At 46.6% G+C, this 17720-nt stretch overlaps 1 protein-coding gene across 8 annotated transcripts in view; it reads left to right on the top strand.

The window, feature by feature from the left end:
* GLYCTK (glycerate kinase) overlaps positions 1-12652 on the top strand; it is an 81494-nt gene extending 68842 nt beyond the window's left edge. For all 8 annotated transcript variants that reach the window (XM_029599490.1, XM_029599493.1, XM_029599486.1 and 5 more), the window contains one exon: positions 11219-12652. In XM_029599490.1, coding sequence (XP_029455350.1) covers positions 11219-12112 — 894 coding nt within the window. In that variant the 3' untranslated portion in view covers positions 12113-12652. The remainder of the gene's footprint in view (positions 1-11218) is intronic.
* The last annotated feature ends 5068 nt before the right edge of the window (positions 12653-17720 follow it).

Raw genomic sequence — 17720 nt, forward strand, 5'->3', positions numbered from 1 at the left:
TGAACTGCTCAGGACTATGTATCATGTGTGGCTCAAAGCACAAGTCATGCCCAGCAGCAGGGAAGGAGGATGTGGCTCAGACCACAATGGCCTGCCTACTGGAATAGCACGGACGAGTGATCATTGAAGAAAGAGAAGAGCAAGAGGAGAATTGGCTGAGGTGGGTGAGAGCAGGAGATCAGCTGAACAAGAACAGCGAGTTGAAAGGGGGATTGGTTTGGGGCTCTTAGGAGGAAGAGGGAGTTAAGGGAGAGCCTGGGAGAGGTGAGAGAAGGGACTGGCCTTGGGGAGAGGGGATCAGTTTGGGGGAGTATATGAGAGAGGACATGCAAGACTGAAGATGTGAAAGGAGGATCAGGGAGAGGGAGGGAGTGAATAAGAATCAGAGGGAAAGGAGGAAAAAGGAGTTGCAAGGAAGAAGCTGGACTTACTTCGAGAAACACACATCTCGCCCAGTCTGGATCTTCATCCCCCCAAATTCAGATATTCTCCTATCCCCAGCATCAGATCCTGAAACAACACTTCTCTAGCTTCTCTGATCCCACAAGCTCCATGTATCTCTCCCCAAATCTCAGAACCCACCTCTCTATCCCCTCTTCTAGATCCTCCTTTCCCCTTCCACTCTCCGATTCCCGGTCCTGTCTCCCTCTCCCCCTACCATCCAAGGTCTGCTTTCTCTTTCCTCACCCCTTTCTTGAAATCCCTTTTCCTTCTTCTTCTTTCTCTTCTCCCTCCATCCTCGATACCCTCCTTATTCCAATACCTGAAATCCCTTTTCCCTATCCAAAAAAATTAAAATACTTTTTACATTCAAAACTAGTTTGGAAAACTGTTTTGATAATTAAATCAAAACAGAGATGTAATATGCAAAAATAGGCAATATGTTGCAAAATTGCAATAGAATTTTCTAATTCTTGCCACATAATCTACCCCTGAGCTGTCACAGAAAACTGGGGAGTTTGAGGTCCATGTTCAGAACCATTTGTCTGGCTATGTTTCGACCTACCTGGACAAATGTCAGGATTTGAAAATACCAATGCTGTGACCAGCCCCAAGATAGCTAACCTTTTATCCAGCTAAACAGTTATCTGCCTAGCTTACAGGTGGCGGGCAGGGTGGGGGCAGAGCTGGTTATCCATCTAAATTAGCAGGGTAAGTGCTGATTTTTACATTATCCAGCTAAAATAGCCAGATAACTTCAGAACATAAGAAATTGCCATGCTGAGTCAATCAAGGGTCCATCAAGCCCAGCATCCTGTTTCCAACAGAGGCCAAACCAGGCCACAAGAACCTGGCAAGTTCCCAAACACTAAGAAGATCCCATGCTACTGATGCTAGTAATAGCTGAGGCCATTCCCTAAGTCAGCTTGATTAATAGCAGGTAATGTACTTCTCCTCCAATAACTTATCCAAACCTTTTTTAAACCCAGCTACACTAACTGCACATCCTCTGGCAACAAATTCCAGAGCTTAATTGTGAGTTGAGTGAAAAAGAATTTTCTCAGATTGGTCTTAAATGTGCTACTTGCTAACTTCATGGAGTGCCCCCTAGTCCTTCTATTATCCGAAAGTGTAAATAACCAATTCACATCTACTCGTTCAAGACCTTGTTAGTTAAATAGACTTATCCAGCTAATTTTAACATAGCCAGGTATATTCAGCTGGGCATTTGGTTAACTTTGCTAGCTGGGCAGCAGCTTCTGTGCATATATTTTCTATTTAAAGCTCCTGCCCAATTTCCTTTGCTCTGTGTGCTCCTTGGTTTTAACTCAATTATACCCACCCCGCACCATCTCAGCGTTATGTAACACTTCTTAAAACCATTTTACCTTATTGTTTACCCATTGCACATGTTCAGTTCACTCCATGTACATGCCTTTTATGCCCTTCCTCGTTAGAGGTGCTCAGATATCTATTCTGCTTAGGGCAAGTTCTAGCTTCCTCCTACTATCTAGTTGAGGAATGAAACTCTCTGCAAAATGAGATTTGTCCACAGGGTGGCAGTGCAGCTCCACAAATGGAACACAAAGGGATCCAGGCTTTTAAACCTGAGCAATCTGGGTAAAAGCCCCTAGTAAGCACAAGTTGCTATCTTCCTTTCTTCAGCCTTGTGTGTCAGTCAGTGGCTTTGTGTACTCCCCTGATCTGATCTCTCCTTCATGTTAGCCCATGTTCTCATTTTCTTTCCTCTTATGGCCTTCTTCAGTGTCTTTCAATATCCCCATGCTATGTCCTGATCTGATTTCCCTTCAGCATCCACTTAAAGCTCCTGTGTTCTTTCTTCACAAAGCCTCTGTAATGCCCTGGACAGACACTGCACCATAATTTTCTAAATCAGGACTGTTAAAGAGTAAAAAAAAAAAAAAAAAAAAAAGCATCTGCAGAAACTAGAAGTCTCTCAAAGCTCTTACGGCTGGTAACCTACTGCCATTGTTGGGGTAAAAGTTCTCAAGCAGCAGAGATCAAGCAATCCTGATAGTAAATGACATGTATTATCTTCAGTGACTGTCTCACTTGCATTTTGGGGCTTGTAAAGAGGTTTCAGAGACGGGCATACACTTGAGAGAAGGCAGACCCCATGCTAACTGGGAGAAGAGAAACTATCCTTCCTTTCTGGAAAGGTGGTAAGCACTATCCTGGAAACTGAGGCCAATATTCAGTAAGCTAGCGAGTGGACAAGTTAACCGGCTAAGGTTAGCAAATAACTTGCGTCAGATTTTCAGCAGGAAAAACATCTCGCTGAATCTACTAGCCTAAAGTTATGCAGCTATATGGAGCCGGATAACTTTAAAACCTAGCTAGCTATGTTTGAATTTAATCAGTTAAGTTCCCTGTACATACCAGGATCAGCCCAGACGGTGGGTTATGTCCCCCGTCCAGCAGATGGAGTCAGAACAGAACTTTCGAGGGTGCTGCTCTATAAGCCAGTGCACCCTCAGTAAGCTTTCAGTATTCTTCTGACTCCAGCAGATAGGAGCTGGGGAGCCTTAGCTCCCCTGGGATTGTAGGATTTGTATTCTCTCCCTGTTTCTATATAATTTCTGTTTGTTGGTGAATCAAGCTGTTTAAAAAAAAAAAAAAAAAAAAAGCACAGGCAGGTCGGTTTTCCTTCAGGCTCTGCCCCTTCAGCACTTGCAAACAGCGTAACTGGGGGCACGGCGCTGCGAGACCTGCAGGACCGGAAGCTGGAGGTCTACCTCAAGAGGGTCTTTGAGGTTTCCGCCCTTGGGCTTCAGGCAACACTCTGCACTTCCCTGGCGCAGCGGGCGGGCCTTCGTTGGGTACAACAGTTGTTGACTTCGCAGGCTCTCCCGCCCGAGGAATCCTCACAGGCAGATCGCCTAGAAACAGTGGTCGCTTATGGAGCAGATGCCCTTTACGACCTTATGAGAGTACTGACTAGATCCATTGTCTCGGTAGTCTCAGCATATCGGCTCCTGTGGCTTCGGAACTGGTCAGCGGACTCATCGTCTAAGGCATGGTTGGGATCTCTGCCGTTCAAGGGTAAGTTTCTGTTCAGGGAGGATCTGGATCAGATCATCAAACTTCTGGGGAAAAATGCGGTACACCGGCTGCCTGAGGATAGACCTAGATCTTCAGGCTCCAGGTCCTTCACTCCCGCCAGAAACCGCTTCCGAACGCAGCATAGGTCCTGCGCCACCAGGCAGTCGACACCCCGGCCTCCTTCCACCAGGTCTCAGTCGTGGACCCGGTCCTTTCGGGGCCACAGGCCATCCAGGGACGGGGTGTCCCACGGGGCTGCCAATAAGGCCGTCCAATGATGCCAGGGGGTCCCACTCCTCGACACCCAGGATCAGGGGATGCATCTTGCTCTTCTACTGGGAGTGGGCTCACATCACCTCGGATCAGTGGATCTTGGACATCTTAAGACGAGGCTACGCATTGGAATTTGTAAGACCCCCGAGAGACAGGTTCCTTTTCTCCCCCTGCGGATCCCTGCACAAGCAGCTAGCGGTCGGTCAGACCCTCGACAGACTCCTAGATCTTGGAGCCATCATATCTGTACCCCCACGGGAAGTGGGCTCCGGCCACTATTCAATCTATTTTGTGGTCTCCAAAAAGGACGGTTCCTTTCGCCCAATCCTGGATCTCAAGACGGTCAACAAGTCTCTCAGGGTGCTACACTTCCGGATGGAGACCCTACGGTCTGTAATAGCGGCGGGTCACACAGGGGAATTCCTTGTGTCGCTGGATGTGACGGAAGCTTACCTACACATCCTTCAGGAGCATCAGCGGTTCCTTTGATTCAAGATTCTGGGACAACACTTCCAATTCCAAGCGCTCCCGTTCGGCCTTGTGACCGCTCCTCGAACATTTTCCAAGGTTATGGTGGTGGTAGCGGCAGCCCTCTGCCGGGAGGGCATCTTGGTGCACCCATACCTAGACGATTGGCTCATCCGTGCCAAGACTCTCGCTCAGGGACATGCTGCGGTCTCGCGGGTGGTACAGCTCTTCCAGTCCTTGGGTTGGGTCATCAACTTCTCCAAGAGCACTCTCCTAGCGTCACAGATTTTGGATTTTCTGGGAGCATGCTTCGACACAGCCAAGGGCAGGGTCTATTTGCGGCCGGATCGGGCGCAATCCATCTGGGAGCAGGTACATCGCTTCTCTACCCTCACAGCTCCCACGACTTGGGATTACCTGCAGCTCCTCGGGTCCATGGCATCCACCATAGATCTCGTACCCTGAGCCTTCGCACATCTACGCCCCTTGCAGAGGGCACTACTCTCCCACTGGAAACCGGTGTCTCGAGTCTATCAGCTTGTTCTTCCGCTTCCCCAGTGCGCCAGGGACAGTTTCCGGTGGTGGCTGGACTCGCTACATCTGGCCCAGGGAAGTCTGTGGGCGAATTGTAGACAGGCTAGTCTGACTGCTCAGGCTTCCAGTCGGTTTACTTTCCATCCCACCTCTTCATTCTCCCTGGGCCATCAGTTCCTGACAGTGGGCTCCCCACCCTCACAGGCTCGCATTTGTGGTGAGCAAGATCCAGTTCGGTGGGGATAGTTTTACTCCCTTGCTCAGATGGTCTTCCTGTAGCCACCATTGTGTTATTGTTTGTAAGGTTTGGGTGGACCCTTGGACACTCTGGCAGCTGACCACGCCCACGGGGGAAGTCCCGCGAGGGGCCACAGGTCTAGTGAAGGACGGGTCCTGTGCCTCAGATCCTCCAGTTTCTTCAGGACGGCGTGGACAAAGGACTCGCCTACAACTCGATATGGGTTCAGGTGGCAGCCCTAGGTTCCTTGGTTCGTCTGCAGGAACACAGGTCCTTGGCTTTTCATCCTGACATAGTTTGTTTTCTCAGGGGTGTCAAACACTTGAGGCCTCCAGTCCACTCTCCTTGTCCCTCCTGGAGCCTCAATTCGGTCCTTCGTTCTCTCGCGGGGTCTCCCTTTGAGCCTCTGCGATCCTCTACTCTCAAGGATCTCACTCTCAAACATCTCTGCACGTCGAGTGTTGGAATTGCAAGCCCTATCCTGCAGAGAGCCTTACCTCCGCTTCACTGACTCTGGTGTATCGTTGCGCACGGTACCCTCCTTTCTTCCTATGGTGGTCTCGTCCTTTCATTTGAATCAGACGGTAGAGCTGCCCTCCTTCTCTGCGGAGGACTCACGGGATCTCTGAAGGCTCGATGTCAAGCGATCACTACTTCGCTACCTGGAGGTCACCAACGACTTTCGCCTCTCAGATCACCTTTTTGTCCTCTGGTCTGGGCCACGAAAGGGTCATAAGGCCACAAAGACAACCATCGCTCGCTGGCTCAAGGAGGCCATTGTTGCGTCCTACACTGGAGTAGGTAAGGAGCCCCCGTTGGGGGTAAAAGCGCACTCTCTTCGTTCACAGACGGCTTCCTAGGCAGAAAGTCAGTCGGTTTCCGTTCAGGAGATCTGCTGAGCAGCGACCTGGAAGTCTCTGCATACCTTCGCACGACACTACCGGTTGCAGCTTCCATCGCCGTCTTCCGGCTACTTTGGGGACAGGGTAGTTCGAGCAGGGCTCTTAGGGGCCCACCCTCTTTAGGGACGCTTGGGTACATCCCACCGTCTGGACTGATCCTGGTATGTACAGGGAAAAGAAAATTACTTCTTACCTGCTAATTTTCGTTCCTGTAGTACCATGGATCAGTCCAGATGCCCTTCCTCAGGAAAAGTTGGGGGATTTACTGCTCTAACTAACCTCTGTCTCTAGTTCTTCGGCTTAACTGTTTCACACCTATGTTCAGGGGCTTCGCCCCACAGTTCTTTTTGCAAGTTGGTTCGTTAGCATTCTGTTAATGATAGTTTGTGAGTTGCCCATACTCAGTGGGTTTATGCAGCTTGATTCATCATTATTCGTAAGTATCTGGCTTTGGCTTTGATATTCTATATACTGAGAGCTTACTGAGGGTGCACTGGCTTATAGAGCAGCTCCCTCGAAAGTTCTGTTCTGACTCCATCTGCTGGACGGGGGACATAACCCACCGTCTGGACTGATCCATGGTACTACAGGAACAAAAATTAGCAGGTAAGAAGTAATTTTCTGTTGTCACTTATCCAGAAGTATTCAAAATATATCCATTTAAGTAGCGACTAAACACATTTTTTTAAAAATTGTAGCGAGCCAGTCGGGCCAATCTCCCCCGCCCCCAAAAATAATGAGCATTTGAAAGTTGCAGGCCTTGTGGCCTGAGAAGCAGTCATTCATTGTTTCACCCAGCTATTACTTTTCCAGCAAACTCTGCAGGGCGTGCTGGGCCACTAAGTTATGGGAGGTGGCCAAACAAGTGCTAGAATTGGACCATGTTTTCAGCAGAGTTGTACCTGAAGAAAGGGCAAACATTTGGAGGGAAAACATTTTTTTGATTTTCGTAAACATAAATTCTAAACTGCACCTTGTGTAGCTGGGTTCAAAAAAAAGTTTGGATAAGTTCTTGGAGGAGAAGTCCGTTAACAGCTAATAATCAAGTTTATTTATTTATTTATTTATTTAGCATTTTTATATACTGACATTCTCGATACAAATATCAAATCAGGTCGGTTTACATAAAACAAAACTATCGCGGTGAGGCGTTACAATAAACGGAGTTTCAGAACATGAGAATAAATATTAAATAGACAACAGTGACTCTTCGAATAACGAGCATGTAAATAGTAAATAGTAAATAGCATGTAGTAAAATAGATAATAGCGTAAATAACTAACTTGTGATAAAATAAATAATAAATAGAATAGTATAAAATATATATATATATATATAGACAACAGTAACTCGTCAAAAAATGTGAGAACATGTAGAAAATAACTAAAGAATAAATGATGAGCTAATTTGTGATGTCCAGATGAGGTGGAATCGGGCCTTGAAGAGAAGAGATGTGGGCGGACGTGGAATTTATGGTGTGGTCATGGGACTTGTAGTGAATTATTTTGCTCTTTGGCCCGTGTCTGAATGTTCCTGCGATTCTGGAAAGGCTTGCCGGAAGAGCCACGTTTTCAAATTTTTCTTAAAAGTGATATGACAGGTTTCTTGGCGTAGATCCGGTGGTAATGAGTTCCAGAGGGTGGGCCCGGCTGAGGAAAGTGCTCGTTTAGTTCGTGAGGTTTTAATCGGGGGAGCATATAAGGAACCTTTGTAGTTGGATCTGATAGGTCTTTGTGATGTGTGGGGTCGGAGTTGCGAGTTTAGGTTTAGGTGTGCAATGCCCGTAATATCCTTGTGGATCATCGATAATGTCTTGAATGTGATTCTGGCTTTTATGGGTAGCCAGTGCAGACTGTAGAGAATTGGTGTTATGTGGGCTCTTTTATTTGTGTTGGTGAGTAACCTCGCGGCAGCGTTCTGCACCATCTGTAAGGGTTTTGTAGCTGTGATCGGTAGACCTAACAGGAGCGAGTTGCAGTAGTCTAATTTGGATAGAATTATAGACTGAACTACTAGACGGAAGTCACTGAAGTGGAGGAGAGGTTTTAGGTTTTTGAGCACTTGAAGTTTAAAATAACATTCTTTAGTTGTGTTGGAAACGAAGGATTTAAGATTGAATTGATTGTCGAGACGCACCCCTAAGTCTCTGACGGAAGTGGAGTGGTTAATGGATGATTTTGCAAATTGTAATGCGCTATGGGAGTTGATGAGAGTGTGGTTTTCGTCTGGTGAGATGATGAGGATTTCTGTTTTATTTGAGTTGAGAATGAGGTTCAGGCTAGATAACAGAGTGTTGATAGATTGTAAGCATTTGTTCCAATGTGCCCAAGTTTTTTGTAGTGATTCTGTGATGGGAAGGAGTATCTGAATATCGTCAGCGAAAATATAATGCTTTAGCTTAAGGTTGGAGAGTAGGTGGCAGAGTTGAAGCAGGTAGATATTAAAAAGAGTGGGGGAGAGAGATGATCCTTGTGGTACTCCTCTGATTGATTTAATGGGAGGTGATTCTTCATTATTGATCTTGACTTTATAGAATCTATTCTCTAGAAACGATTGAAACCAGCTATGAGCCTCTCCTTGGATTCCTATGTCGGATAGCCGCTCGAGAAGGATGGCATGATTGACTGTGTCGAATGCGGCAGATAGGTCGAGAAGAGCGAGAAGGTATGGTTGTTTTTTTTCAAGATTGAGGAGTACGGTATCGGATAGTGATGTCAGTAGGGCTTCTGTGTTTTGCGATTTCCTGAAGCCGAACTGGAAAGGGGAGAGTATATTGTTCTCCTCTAGGTATTCAGATAGTTGCTTGTTGACGAATCTTTCCATCACTCTTGCGATAAGGGGAAGGTTGGCGATGGGGCGGAAGTTTGCAGGGTCAGCCGTGGAAAGGTTAGGTTTTTTTTAATAAGGGTTTCAGAATGGCTATTTTGAGTTGATCTGGGACCTTTCCTTGAGTTAAAGAGCAGTTGATGATATCTGCTAGTGCTTTGGAAATAGTGTTAGGAGTCGATAGTAGAAGGTTGGAGGGTATGGTATCCAGTGGATGAGATGAAGGTTTAAGCTTGTTGAGAATGATTTCAATTTCCAGTGATGATGGGGTCTCGAACGATGATAGGCTGTATTCTTTGTTATGTAATGTGGTGCTGAGGGGTGTTGCTGTTGGCTGTTGAGTAGAGATTGGCTTAAGGAGATTGGTGATCTTTTTATCAAAGTAGATTGCTAGTTCCAAAGCTTTGTTGGCTGCTTGTTCGTCTGGGATGATAAGTGGAGAAGGTTTTGTTAATGATGACACAAATGAGAATAAGGCTTTGGAGTCAAATGCGAAATTGTGGATTTTTTTTGCAAAGAAGTCTTTTTTGGCCTTGAGGATGGCTAGTCTGTATGAGTTGAGGTGGGATTTGTAGTTTAGGGTTGTGATGATGGAAGGAGACTTGTGCCAACTGTTTTCTTTTTTCCGAAGTTCTTGTTTAAGGATTTTGAGTGTTGGAGTGTACCATGGATGTCTTGGCTTGGGGTGATTTCAAGGATTTGGAGATGGAGGGGCAGGATAAGTCTGCAACCTCGTTTGTAATCTTGAGCCAGGAGTTGATAGCTGAGGATGTGTCTGTGAGGTCCAGTCTGTCAAGTTCTTTAGAGAGCAGATTACTGAGACTGTCTATGGAGCAGGGTTTTCTGTATCGTATAGTGGTAGCTGGGTAGATGAGACGAGGCTGATCTTTGATGTGAAGTTCGGCTGATATGAGGTGATGGTCAGACCATGGGACCGGGACGCATTTAGGGTTATTAGTGGAAGTTATGCCGTTGTTGAGAAAGATTAAGTCTAGTGTGTGTCCCGCTTTGTGCGTGGGGGTCTTTAACAATCTGATTGAAGCCAAGGTGATTGAGTGCTGTGAGAAGGATGTCGCAGTTATTGGTGGGACGAGCGCTGTTTACATGTATGTTAAAATCTCCCATCAAGATGGCTGGTTTGTCCTGCTTGAAGTGTTTTGTTGTGAATTCTATTAATGGTGAGGGGTCTGTGTCTAAGGTTCCTGGTGGTGAGTAGACTAAGGCTATTTGTAGGTGGTCTGATTTGAAAAAGGCAATTTCAGTGTTTATGGTAGTAGATAGTTGAGGTACGAGTCCAAGGCCCTTTTTTGTGGCAAGCAGGATCCTTCCACCTCTTTTTTTGATTCTTGGGATTGAATGAATGTCGTAGAGGTGATTAGGGAGCTGGTTTAAAAGAACTGTGTCTGTGGGTTTGAGCCATGTTTCTGTAATGGCGCAAACTTAGGGAATAGCCACTGCTATTAATTGCATCAGTAGCATGGGATCTTCTTAGTGTTTGGGTAATTGCCAGGTTCTTGTGGCCTGGTTTTGGCCTCTGTTGGAAACAGGATGCTGGGCTTGATGGACCCTTGGTCTGACCCAGCATGACAATTTCTTATGTTCTTAAACTCCACCTCTATTTCAAAGTCTCCATTTTCCCCCCTACAAAGGGGGAAGTCTTTTGCAGTCTCTCCTAGATGTCAGCCCCTATCTCCCTTCCCCCAGGGTTACTCTGACCATGGTCTCTCCTCACTGTCAACCCATGACCTCTCTGTTCACTCTTGACATATTAGCCTGCACTCTCATGTTCAAATTTTTAAAGACTCAGGTTTCGCTTGGCAGAAAATAGCCTTTACTTCTTTGTGTATGTTACAGAGCAAGCCCAGTGGTGGCTTTTGATCTCTGCCCAAGTCCTGAATAGAGCCCACTTACCAAGGAAGCACAGCTCTCAGCCCTGGTCTTGAGTTCTGCCACTCTTGTCATGCCCTTTTGAAATGAAGGGGGGATTTGTTCTGGGTGGCTAGGCCTCCCCTGAAAACTGTGGAGTCTCAGCTCTTCCCAAGAATGATACTTTCCCTTCCGATGGCCCTAATGCTTCTTTCACCTTGCAGTAAGACCTTAATATCAATATTATATATTTTTAGTGTAGTGAACTCAGTGTGTGCAGAGTTTACCTACATGGTGTACTTTTCTTGTACCAAATAACTTACCATCCAAGCTTTGAACATGGTTAAGGAACTTGCTCAAGGTCACACAGTGAATGACAGATAGAGGTACTGAACTGGACCACAACTCTGTGCCCCAACTGCTGTGCTAATGGCCAGAAAGCGTATTTCTTTTTCTTTTCCATAGCATAAATTATCCTCACCTAGGCTGAATAAAACACAACTATAAATAAACTGAAACATGTAAAAAAAAAAAAAAAAATGCTGCTCTAGCTTATCTTTCCTCTGGTCTGTTCACCGCACTTATGCTACATCTTATCTGTTTCTAGGTGTTGAGTCTTATCCTCTCTGATGTCATTGGAGATTCACTGGACATTATAGCAAGTGGTCCCACTGTCCTCAGTTCGCACAGTACCAGGGACTGCCTGCAGATACTTGGCAAGTATAATTTGCATCAAGCCATGCCCATGGCTGTAGAATCAGTACTCCAGCGCCCAGGCTCTCTGCCGGACCCCAGAGAATTTAACCATGTCCACAACGTGATCGTTGGCTCCAACAGCTTAGCTCTAGCCCAGGCCAAAGGCCGAGCCCAGGATCTGGAGTACCTCCCCCTCATTCTGTCTGCGGCAGTGAGCGGGGAGGTCCGCAAAGTGTCCCGTTTCTACAGCCTGCTCATTCAGCTGGTGTGCTCATACCTGACGGGGCCTGAGAAGGAGCCGCAGCTAGAGAGAGAGCTCCTGAAGCTGACAGCAGAGCTGCAGATTCCCAGCTTGGATCTGCCTGGCTGCTTGGAGATGGTGAAGCGTTCCCCAGCTGGCAGAGCTGTTTGTCTGCTGGCTGGTGGTGAAACCACGGTTCAGCTGCAGGGAGAGGGGAAAGGAGGCCGGAACCAAGAACTGGCACTGCGAGTGGCCTTAGACCTCCACAGAGCTGGCACTACCAAAGCCAAGTGTGGTAGAGGCAGGTGGGACATCGTGTTTCTCAGTGGTGGAACTGATGGACAGGACGGACCAACCGAAGCAGCAGGCGCCTTCTCCACTCCAAAGCTGGTGGAGCAGGCTGAGCAAGAAGGCCTGGAGGTGGAGGCGTTTCTGAGCCGTAACGACTCTTACACGTTCTTCAGCAAGTTTCAGGGCGGGCGTTCTCTACTACTGACAGGACTAACAGGCACCAATGTGATGGACATCCAAGTTGTTCTCATTAGAAAGCGGGACTCCAGCTGAGGACCCTCGTGCTATGAGCACCCATCCCAAAGGCACTAATGAGGACTTGAGCCCCCAGCAATAATGCCAGGATCTGGGGGCTCTAAACTTTTTTACAGACACTTTTCCTTGAAATTGCTGAGATTTTTTTTTTTTTTTTAGAGTCTTGTGTAACTTGGACATTACATTAGCAGTGACAATTATGTGAGTATTACATGCCCTGTCACACAGATTCCTCCTGCTCTGCCTCACCACCTGGACACATGTGCAGGATTTTCATCACTTACAGATGTTTTCCATGGCTTTTCCAGAGCATCGCTGGAGCTTTTTCACTCACAGAGTTTGCTGATTCTCTGCTTTAGGGCTGAGATTTGTTCAGGGAACCCCTAGTGACATCGCACAGAGCCCCAAGGGGAAAAGGCAGAATGTTTGAAATATTTATCATGCTCCTTAAAACTGCACAGATGTGACAGTACATTTCAATACAGTTGATCAAATTATGTTGAAATGCAACATGAAAAATCTGTAAAAAAAAAATGCCTGTGAAATTTTTGAAATAAATGGCAATAAACTTGAAGCCTGCACGTGGGCTATTAGCTGAGGTGTTAGTGTTTTGCCTTTCGTCCTTGGTTCTCTTTGCCTGTCTTCCTTTCTTTTTATCTCGGTTTCTGAGCTACCCCTGCTGCTCCAGCTCTCTTATTTTTGCTCTGCCCGCCTGCTCACAGCTACTCCAGTTGTCTGTTTAGCTTCGAGGGGGACAGACATTCTGCAACCTGCTCAGATAAACTTTCCCAAACTGTTAACAGCGGCGAAAGGAAAATTGTAAACCATGAAAATGACTGAATACGTGAGGGAGATTTGGGTGCAAGTTTTGCAGTATTTCTGGTCATGAGCACCCACAAAACAGGTACCCTCACCTCCAGGGTTCATGCCTCTGCACCTTTGCCATCAGCATTCACCCATTGACGAGGTTCCTCTAAGAAAAGACCTTTGTGAAATATCCTTACATGTTGCTAATGTAGAGTGTAAGGCAACCATCCTATCAATATACTAAGGAACTCGGCATGTTGTGCAGAATTTCTCTTGTGCCACATCCCGATGCCCTACCATACATGAGGTGTCTTGAAAGAGTAGTAATTCCTTCCACCAAACCTAATGAGTGTTTTGTTACAAATGTAACACGAAGTAAATTTCCAAAAAGGAAAAAAAAAAAAAAGTCTTATGTGGTGGCTGTGACAAACGCCACTCTAAAAATGGCCAACCTGCTGTGTCACATGGGTAGAATGGGTCGGAGGAGCCTCCCCCCAGTAAACCAAGGACAGAGATACAGTGAACATGGAGTGGGAATTCCCCCGAGCCCTGGGAACTGAAAAAAGAGCACGTATGAGTGAACTCTTTATTAAATATCACTTCTGTAATTTGTTCCAGCTTTTATTTTTTGTACTGATTGTCAGGGCCTGCCACTGAGGAAGGAATTGGATACTAATTCAGCTATGGAACTTCTGTTTTAGCACCTTGATTTGTAGCTTCAAATCTTGAAATTTCTAGTTAAACAAAACGAAAAAAAAAAAAAAGGGTCTGCAGTGCGGATGAAGGCTAAATTTATGGTCTGTGGAAAGGAAAACCCTCTATGCCAAGAATGTAAACAACATGAGCCCTCACAGAGGGACAGGCGTCAGAAGAAAGAGCTGCTTCATCCGCAACAGCTGTCAGGGGTGATGGGGTTTGAACCTGTGGCCCTGGTAACTGCAGGCTGGACGACTGCAGCACAGCTACAGAAGCTGTTGGCTCCGTAGGGAGTCATTGGCCTTTATACTTGCGAGAGCTAGGCATGCCTCTGCAGGCTCCGCGTTGGATCAGCGCTGGGTATGCCCCCAAACTGAGACCAGCATATAAGCAGCACCAGGAAGACACAATTATGCTGGGCCAGCAAAGTCCTTGGCATCCAGTTCCTGTCCAGTAGTTCCAGCGACTCCCATACCTGGGAATTCTCCAGATTTCCCCTAGAGACTCAGAAAATTAGCATCAATTGCCAGGTTTCCAGGGAAAACAGTAAAAAGCTCCAGGTCAGTAAACTTACAAGAGAACGGGGGGATATGATTCTGGAGTAGACACTGCAAGGAGCATGTGGGGAGAAACTGAAGAGGAGCTGCAACTACAGGTCTGCAGCTGTGATTCTCGGACTTGGGATTCACTCAGCTAAGGGGTAGAGTGGGGGAGCACAAATCAGGGAGCTGTGACTTATAAAGGGATGGGAACAAAGAGAGTCCTGGAGTCTAGGAATGAGAAAGGGAAGAATGCTGGGATCATCCCAGGAAGGGAGGAAAGGGGGGGGGGGGCGGAAAGAAAGTGTGGATTAGTGGGGGGTGGTAGTGGTAGAAGAAAGAAAGCTGATACCCATTATTTCCCCCCCCCCCCCAATTCCCTGCTAATCGAGATCAATTTCAGGTTCCCTCTGGTGACTCCTTTTCCCGCCCAGTCATCCCACTGACGCCTGTTCCTAGCTCCCCGCTTACCATTGGGCCTACGTCACCTGTCCAATGCCTGGGCTCTACCATGACCCTGGGGCCTTGTCTCTCCAGGTGTACCTCCACCTCGCCGGGATGGAGCCCGATAGCATTCTCCTGATGAACAGCAGGCCATGGACTGGAGAAGAGCAGGAATGAAAGGTGAGAACACCCCATGCAGTATTTGTCCATTGCATGGGCATTTGGGGAGCAGAGATTAGAGATGAGAGTGCTCAGCCTATGCACAGTCACACACAACGCACACTGCACCAGCCGTGAGCATGCAGCAGTTTGGTTTAATTAGCTGATGAGCTAGTTAGAGAGAGATACTTTATCATATAGGTCACACCGGTGCGTCAGCTTAACCTATAAACCTCTCAACATAAATGTTAATAAGCCCCCTGATGCCTTGTTTTCACAATCCAAAGTGAAGGCTCATGCGTCAGAATTCCAATGCCTGGGTTCCAGTTTCCTGGAGAACGACCCTGCACAAGTGACCTTTTCCCCTCCGCTGTCTCCTCCTGTCACAGGAGAGGGGTGGCTGCTTCTCAGGGTGCCCCCTTCAAACACTGGAAGAATTACTGCGGTGCCATACAACGAGCACTTCCAGAATTAAGCACCGACTTGGTCCACACGGGTCAGAGGTTGCCTTCACTTTTGTTCACGTCTTTAATTCCAGTGAGCCATCCCCCTAACAAGGAACAAGAAAATGTGACAATTCAACAGTTCCGCCGCTGACCTTTGCTGCATGGATGAAAGGGTGAAAGCCTGGGGATTTTTTAAAGATTCATCTTTGGGGCTTGTGGGATCCAAGACCCCTGATACTGCTGAGATGGGGGCTGGAAGGCTTGGTTTGTCTCGGATGGTTTATTTTCTTAAAGAAAAAGTTGTGTTTTTTTCTTAAATGTCAGAACTTAGATGGCAAAGCACAAGAACCTTATATCAGAGGCAGTGTCCTGAAATGAAAAGGATTAACAACTGAATTCCCTGAGAATAATGGTATCGCTGCGTATTCGCAGCTTCCAAATGTTAGTTGACAAAGGTTTTTGGTTTGACTTGGTTTTTCGGTTATTCTTTTGAGCAGGGAGGCATAATGCTGAGAACGGAATGATTTTACATTTGGAAGGGTAGAGGGTCTTTCATTCCTATGGTCAGGAATGCAGTTACAGGTTACTGATTTTTTATTTTTTTTTCGCAGAAATTAATCTTAGGGATGCTTTTTAGATTACTGACCTGCCCCCACGGTCCCGCCCCCAGCCACCGATATAAACTGGGACCAATCATAAGGAGAGCCCTGCTGCAGGTGGCTGGGTCACTACCAAAAGGGTCCGTCCCTTTGGGAGTGACTGATAGTGTTGTGAATTTTGCTGTTCGGTCTCTTGTGACTAGCTGAAATTTTGATTTTGTTATCTGGCGGCTAGGAGTAGCCGGAATCTTGTTTCTGCCCTGTGGAGAGAGCGGGGTTTGGATAAGGATTTTATTAATGGTGATACTGCATTTTAGAGTGTATTGTTTAGTGAATTGTAATAATATATTGAATTGTACTGTCTTAACTGGATGCCATAATTATGTTATATTATTTATTTGATTTATATTCCACTGTTTGGCACTTCAGAGCGGATTACATTCAGGCACTGTGGGTATTTCCCTATCCCCAGAGAGCTTACAGTCTAACTGGGTCATGCATCAAGCCGCATTAGTGCTCTAACGCACGTGAACAGCGTGTATTGTGTGATGATAAGCATATATTGCATGACAGAGCGCTTTCGTGGCGATATACGCGATAATTTGCAGGGCCCATCCCTGTACTCTCCCCTACTACAATGACCTTTGCCATGCGATTTGCATGCATGAATAATGCAAATGCATGCAAAGAAGGTCATTAACGGGCAGTCTGATGTAAATATTTTATTGCAGCAGACTGAAAAAGTGGTCAGCAGCAATAAAATAACACCTTTTTAAAAAGCTGTAAATGTGATGCGGGAGCCCCGGGACCCTAACGCGTGGGGCCCAAGGCTCCCGTGTCGTATCTAAAATGACCAGAAGGTAAAAAAAAAAACAAGTACCATAGCTAAAGGAAAGCTTGAGCCAGAGGTCAGTACAGTCGAGGCGGCTCCGACACCCCAAAAGGTTAAAAAAAAAAAAAAAAAGAATAAGTACCACATGCGGCAACGGCCCTCCACCCCTGTCAATAATAAAGTGAACCACCACCACCCTTTTCCACAGAATTATTTGTCAAGGACCCCCTCTCATCCCCCTACCCCAAGAGAACCCTAAATAGTTGGGGGGTATAGAGCCCCCTTCCTCCCCAGCCCCCAAAGGTATATGAAACCTTATTGGTGTTTGGTGTCCCCTCCCAAACCCCCCCCCCTGCGAACAGGCCCAGCGTCAGCATTATTTTTCAAAATTGTGCTGACCTGACTGGGGGATCAGACCAAGGCCACAGGGCTGAGATCACGAGGAGCAGAAGTGGGATATGAACCCTGGCTTCCCTAGTTCTTAGCTCATTGCTGTAACCATTAGTCTACACCTCCAATCCACATGTTGTCAATTGCTTGTTTTCTTTAAAAAAAAAAAAAAAAAAAAAAAAGCAGGGTATAAATGTGAAATGTGATGTAATTAAGTTCTCAGAGTCTCAGTGAACTCTTATTTTTGAAAGATTTTGCAAGACAGAGACTGAGGTGAAAACCTTTTGGATAGCCAGACCTGACTTACAATAAGGAAGATGTCAAGTTCTGGTCAAAAAGCTGCTGAAAAAAAAAAACCAAAAAACGATGAAAGTAACTAAGCATTGTCCGGGACTGTATTTGGCTGTAGAGAATTATGTGGTTGATGTGATGACTTGGCTTAACTCCTGGGCAGACCTGGTCTCACTCCCGACAGCCAGCTCCTGCCCTTGGGACCAGCTTTTACAGGTCCTGGAAGGAAGTTCCAGCCATCAGCGACACCTAGGGCAGGATCAGAGTTACCGTGCCATCTGGCCCAGGATTGTCACTGGGCTAGGTGGAAGGAGGAGAGTGCAGTGTGCAGGAAGAATGCCAAACGCTGCATGCACGTTGTGTGGTGCATATTTTAGTTGTTTGGAAGCCAAGGATCAATAGAAATTTCCCTGAGCTTCGGGG

Source organism: Rhinatrema bivittatum, chromosome 4, assembly GCF_901001135.1.
Source record: "Rhinatrema bivittatum chromosome 4, aRhiBiv1.1, whole genome shotgun sequence".
Lineage (NCBI taxonomy): Eukaryota > Metazoa > Chordata > Amphibia > Gymnophiona > Rhinatrematidae > Rhinatrema > Rhinatrema bivittatum.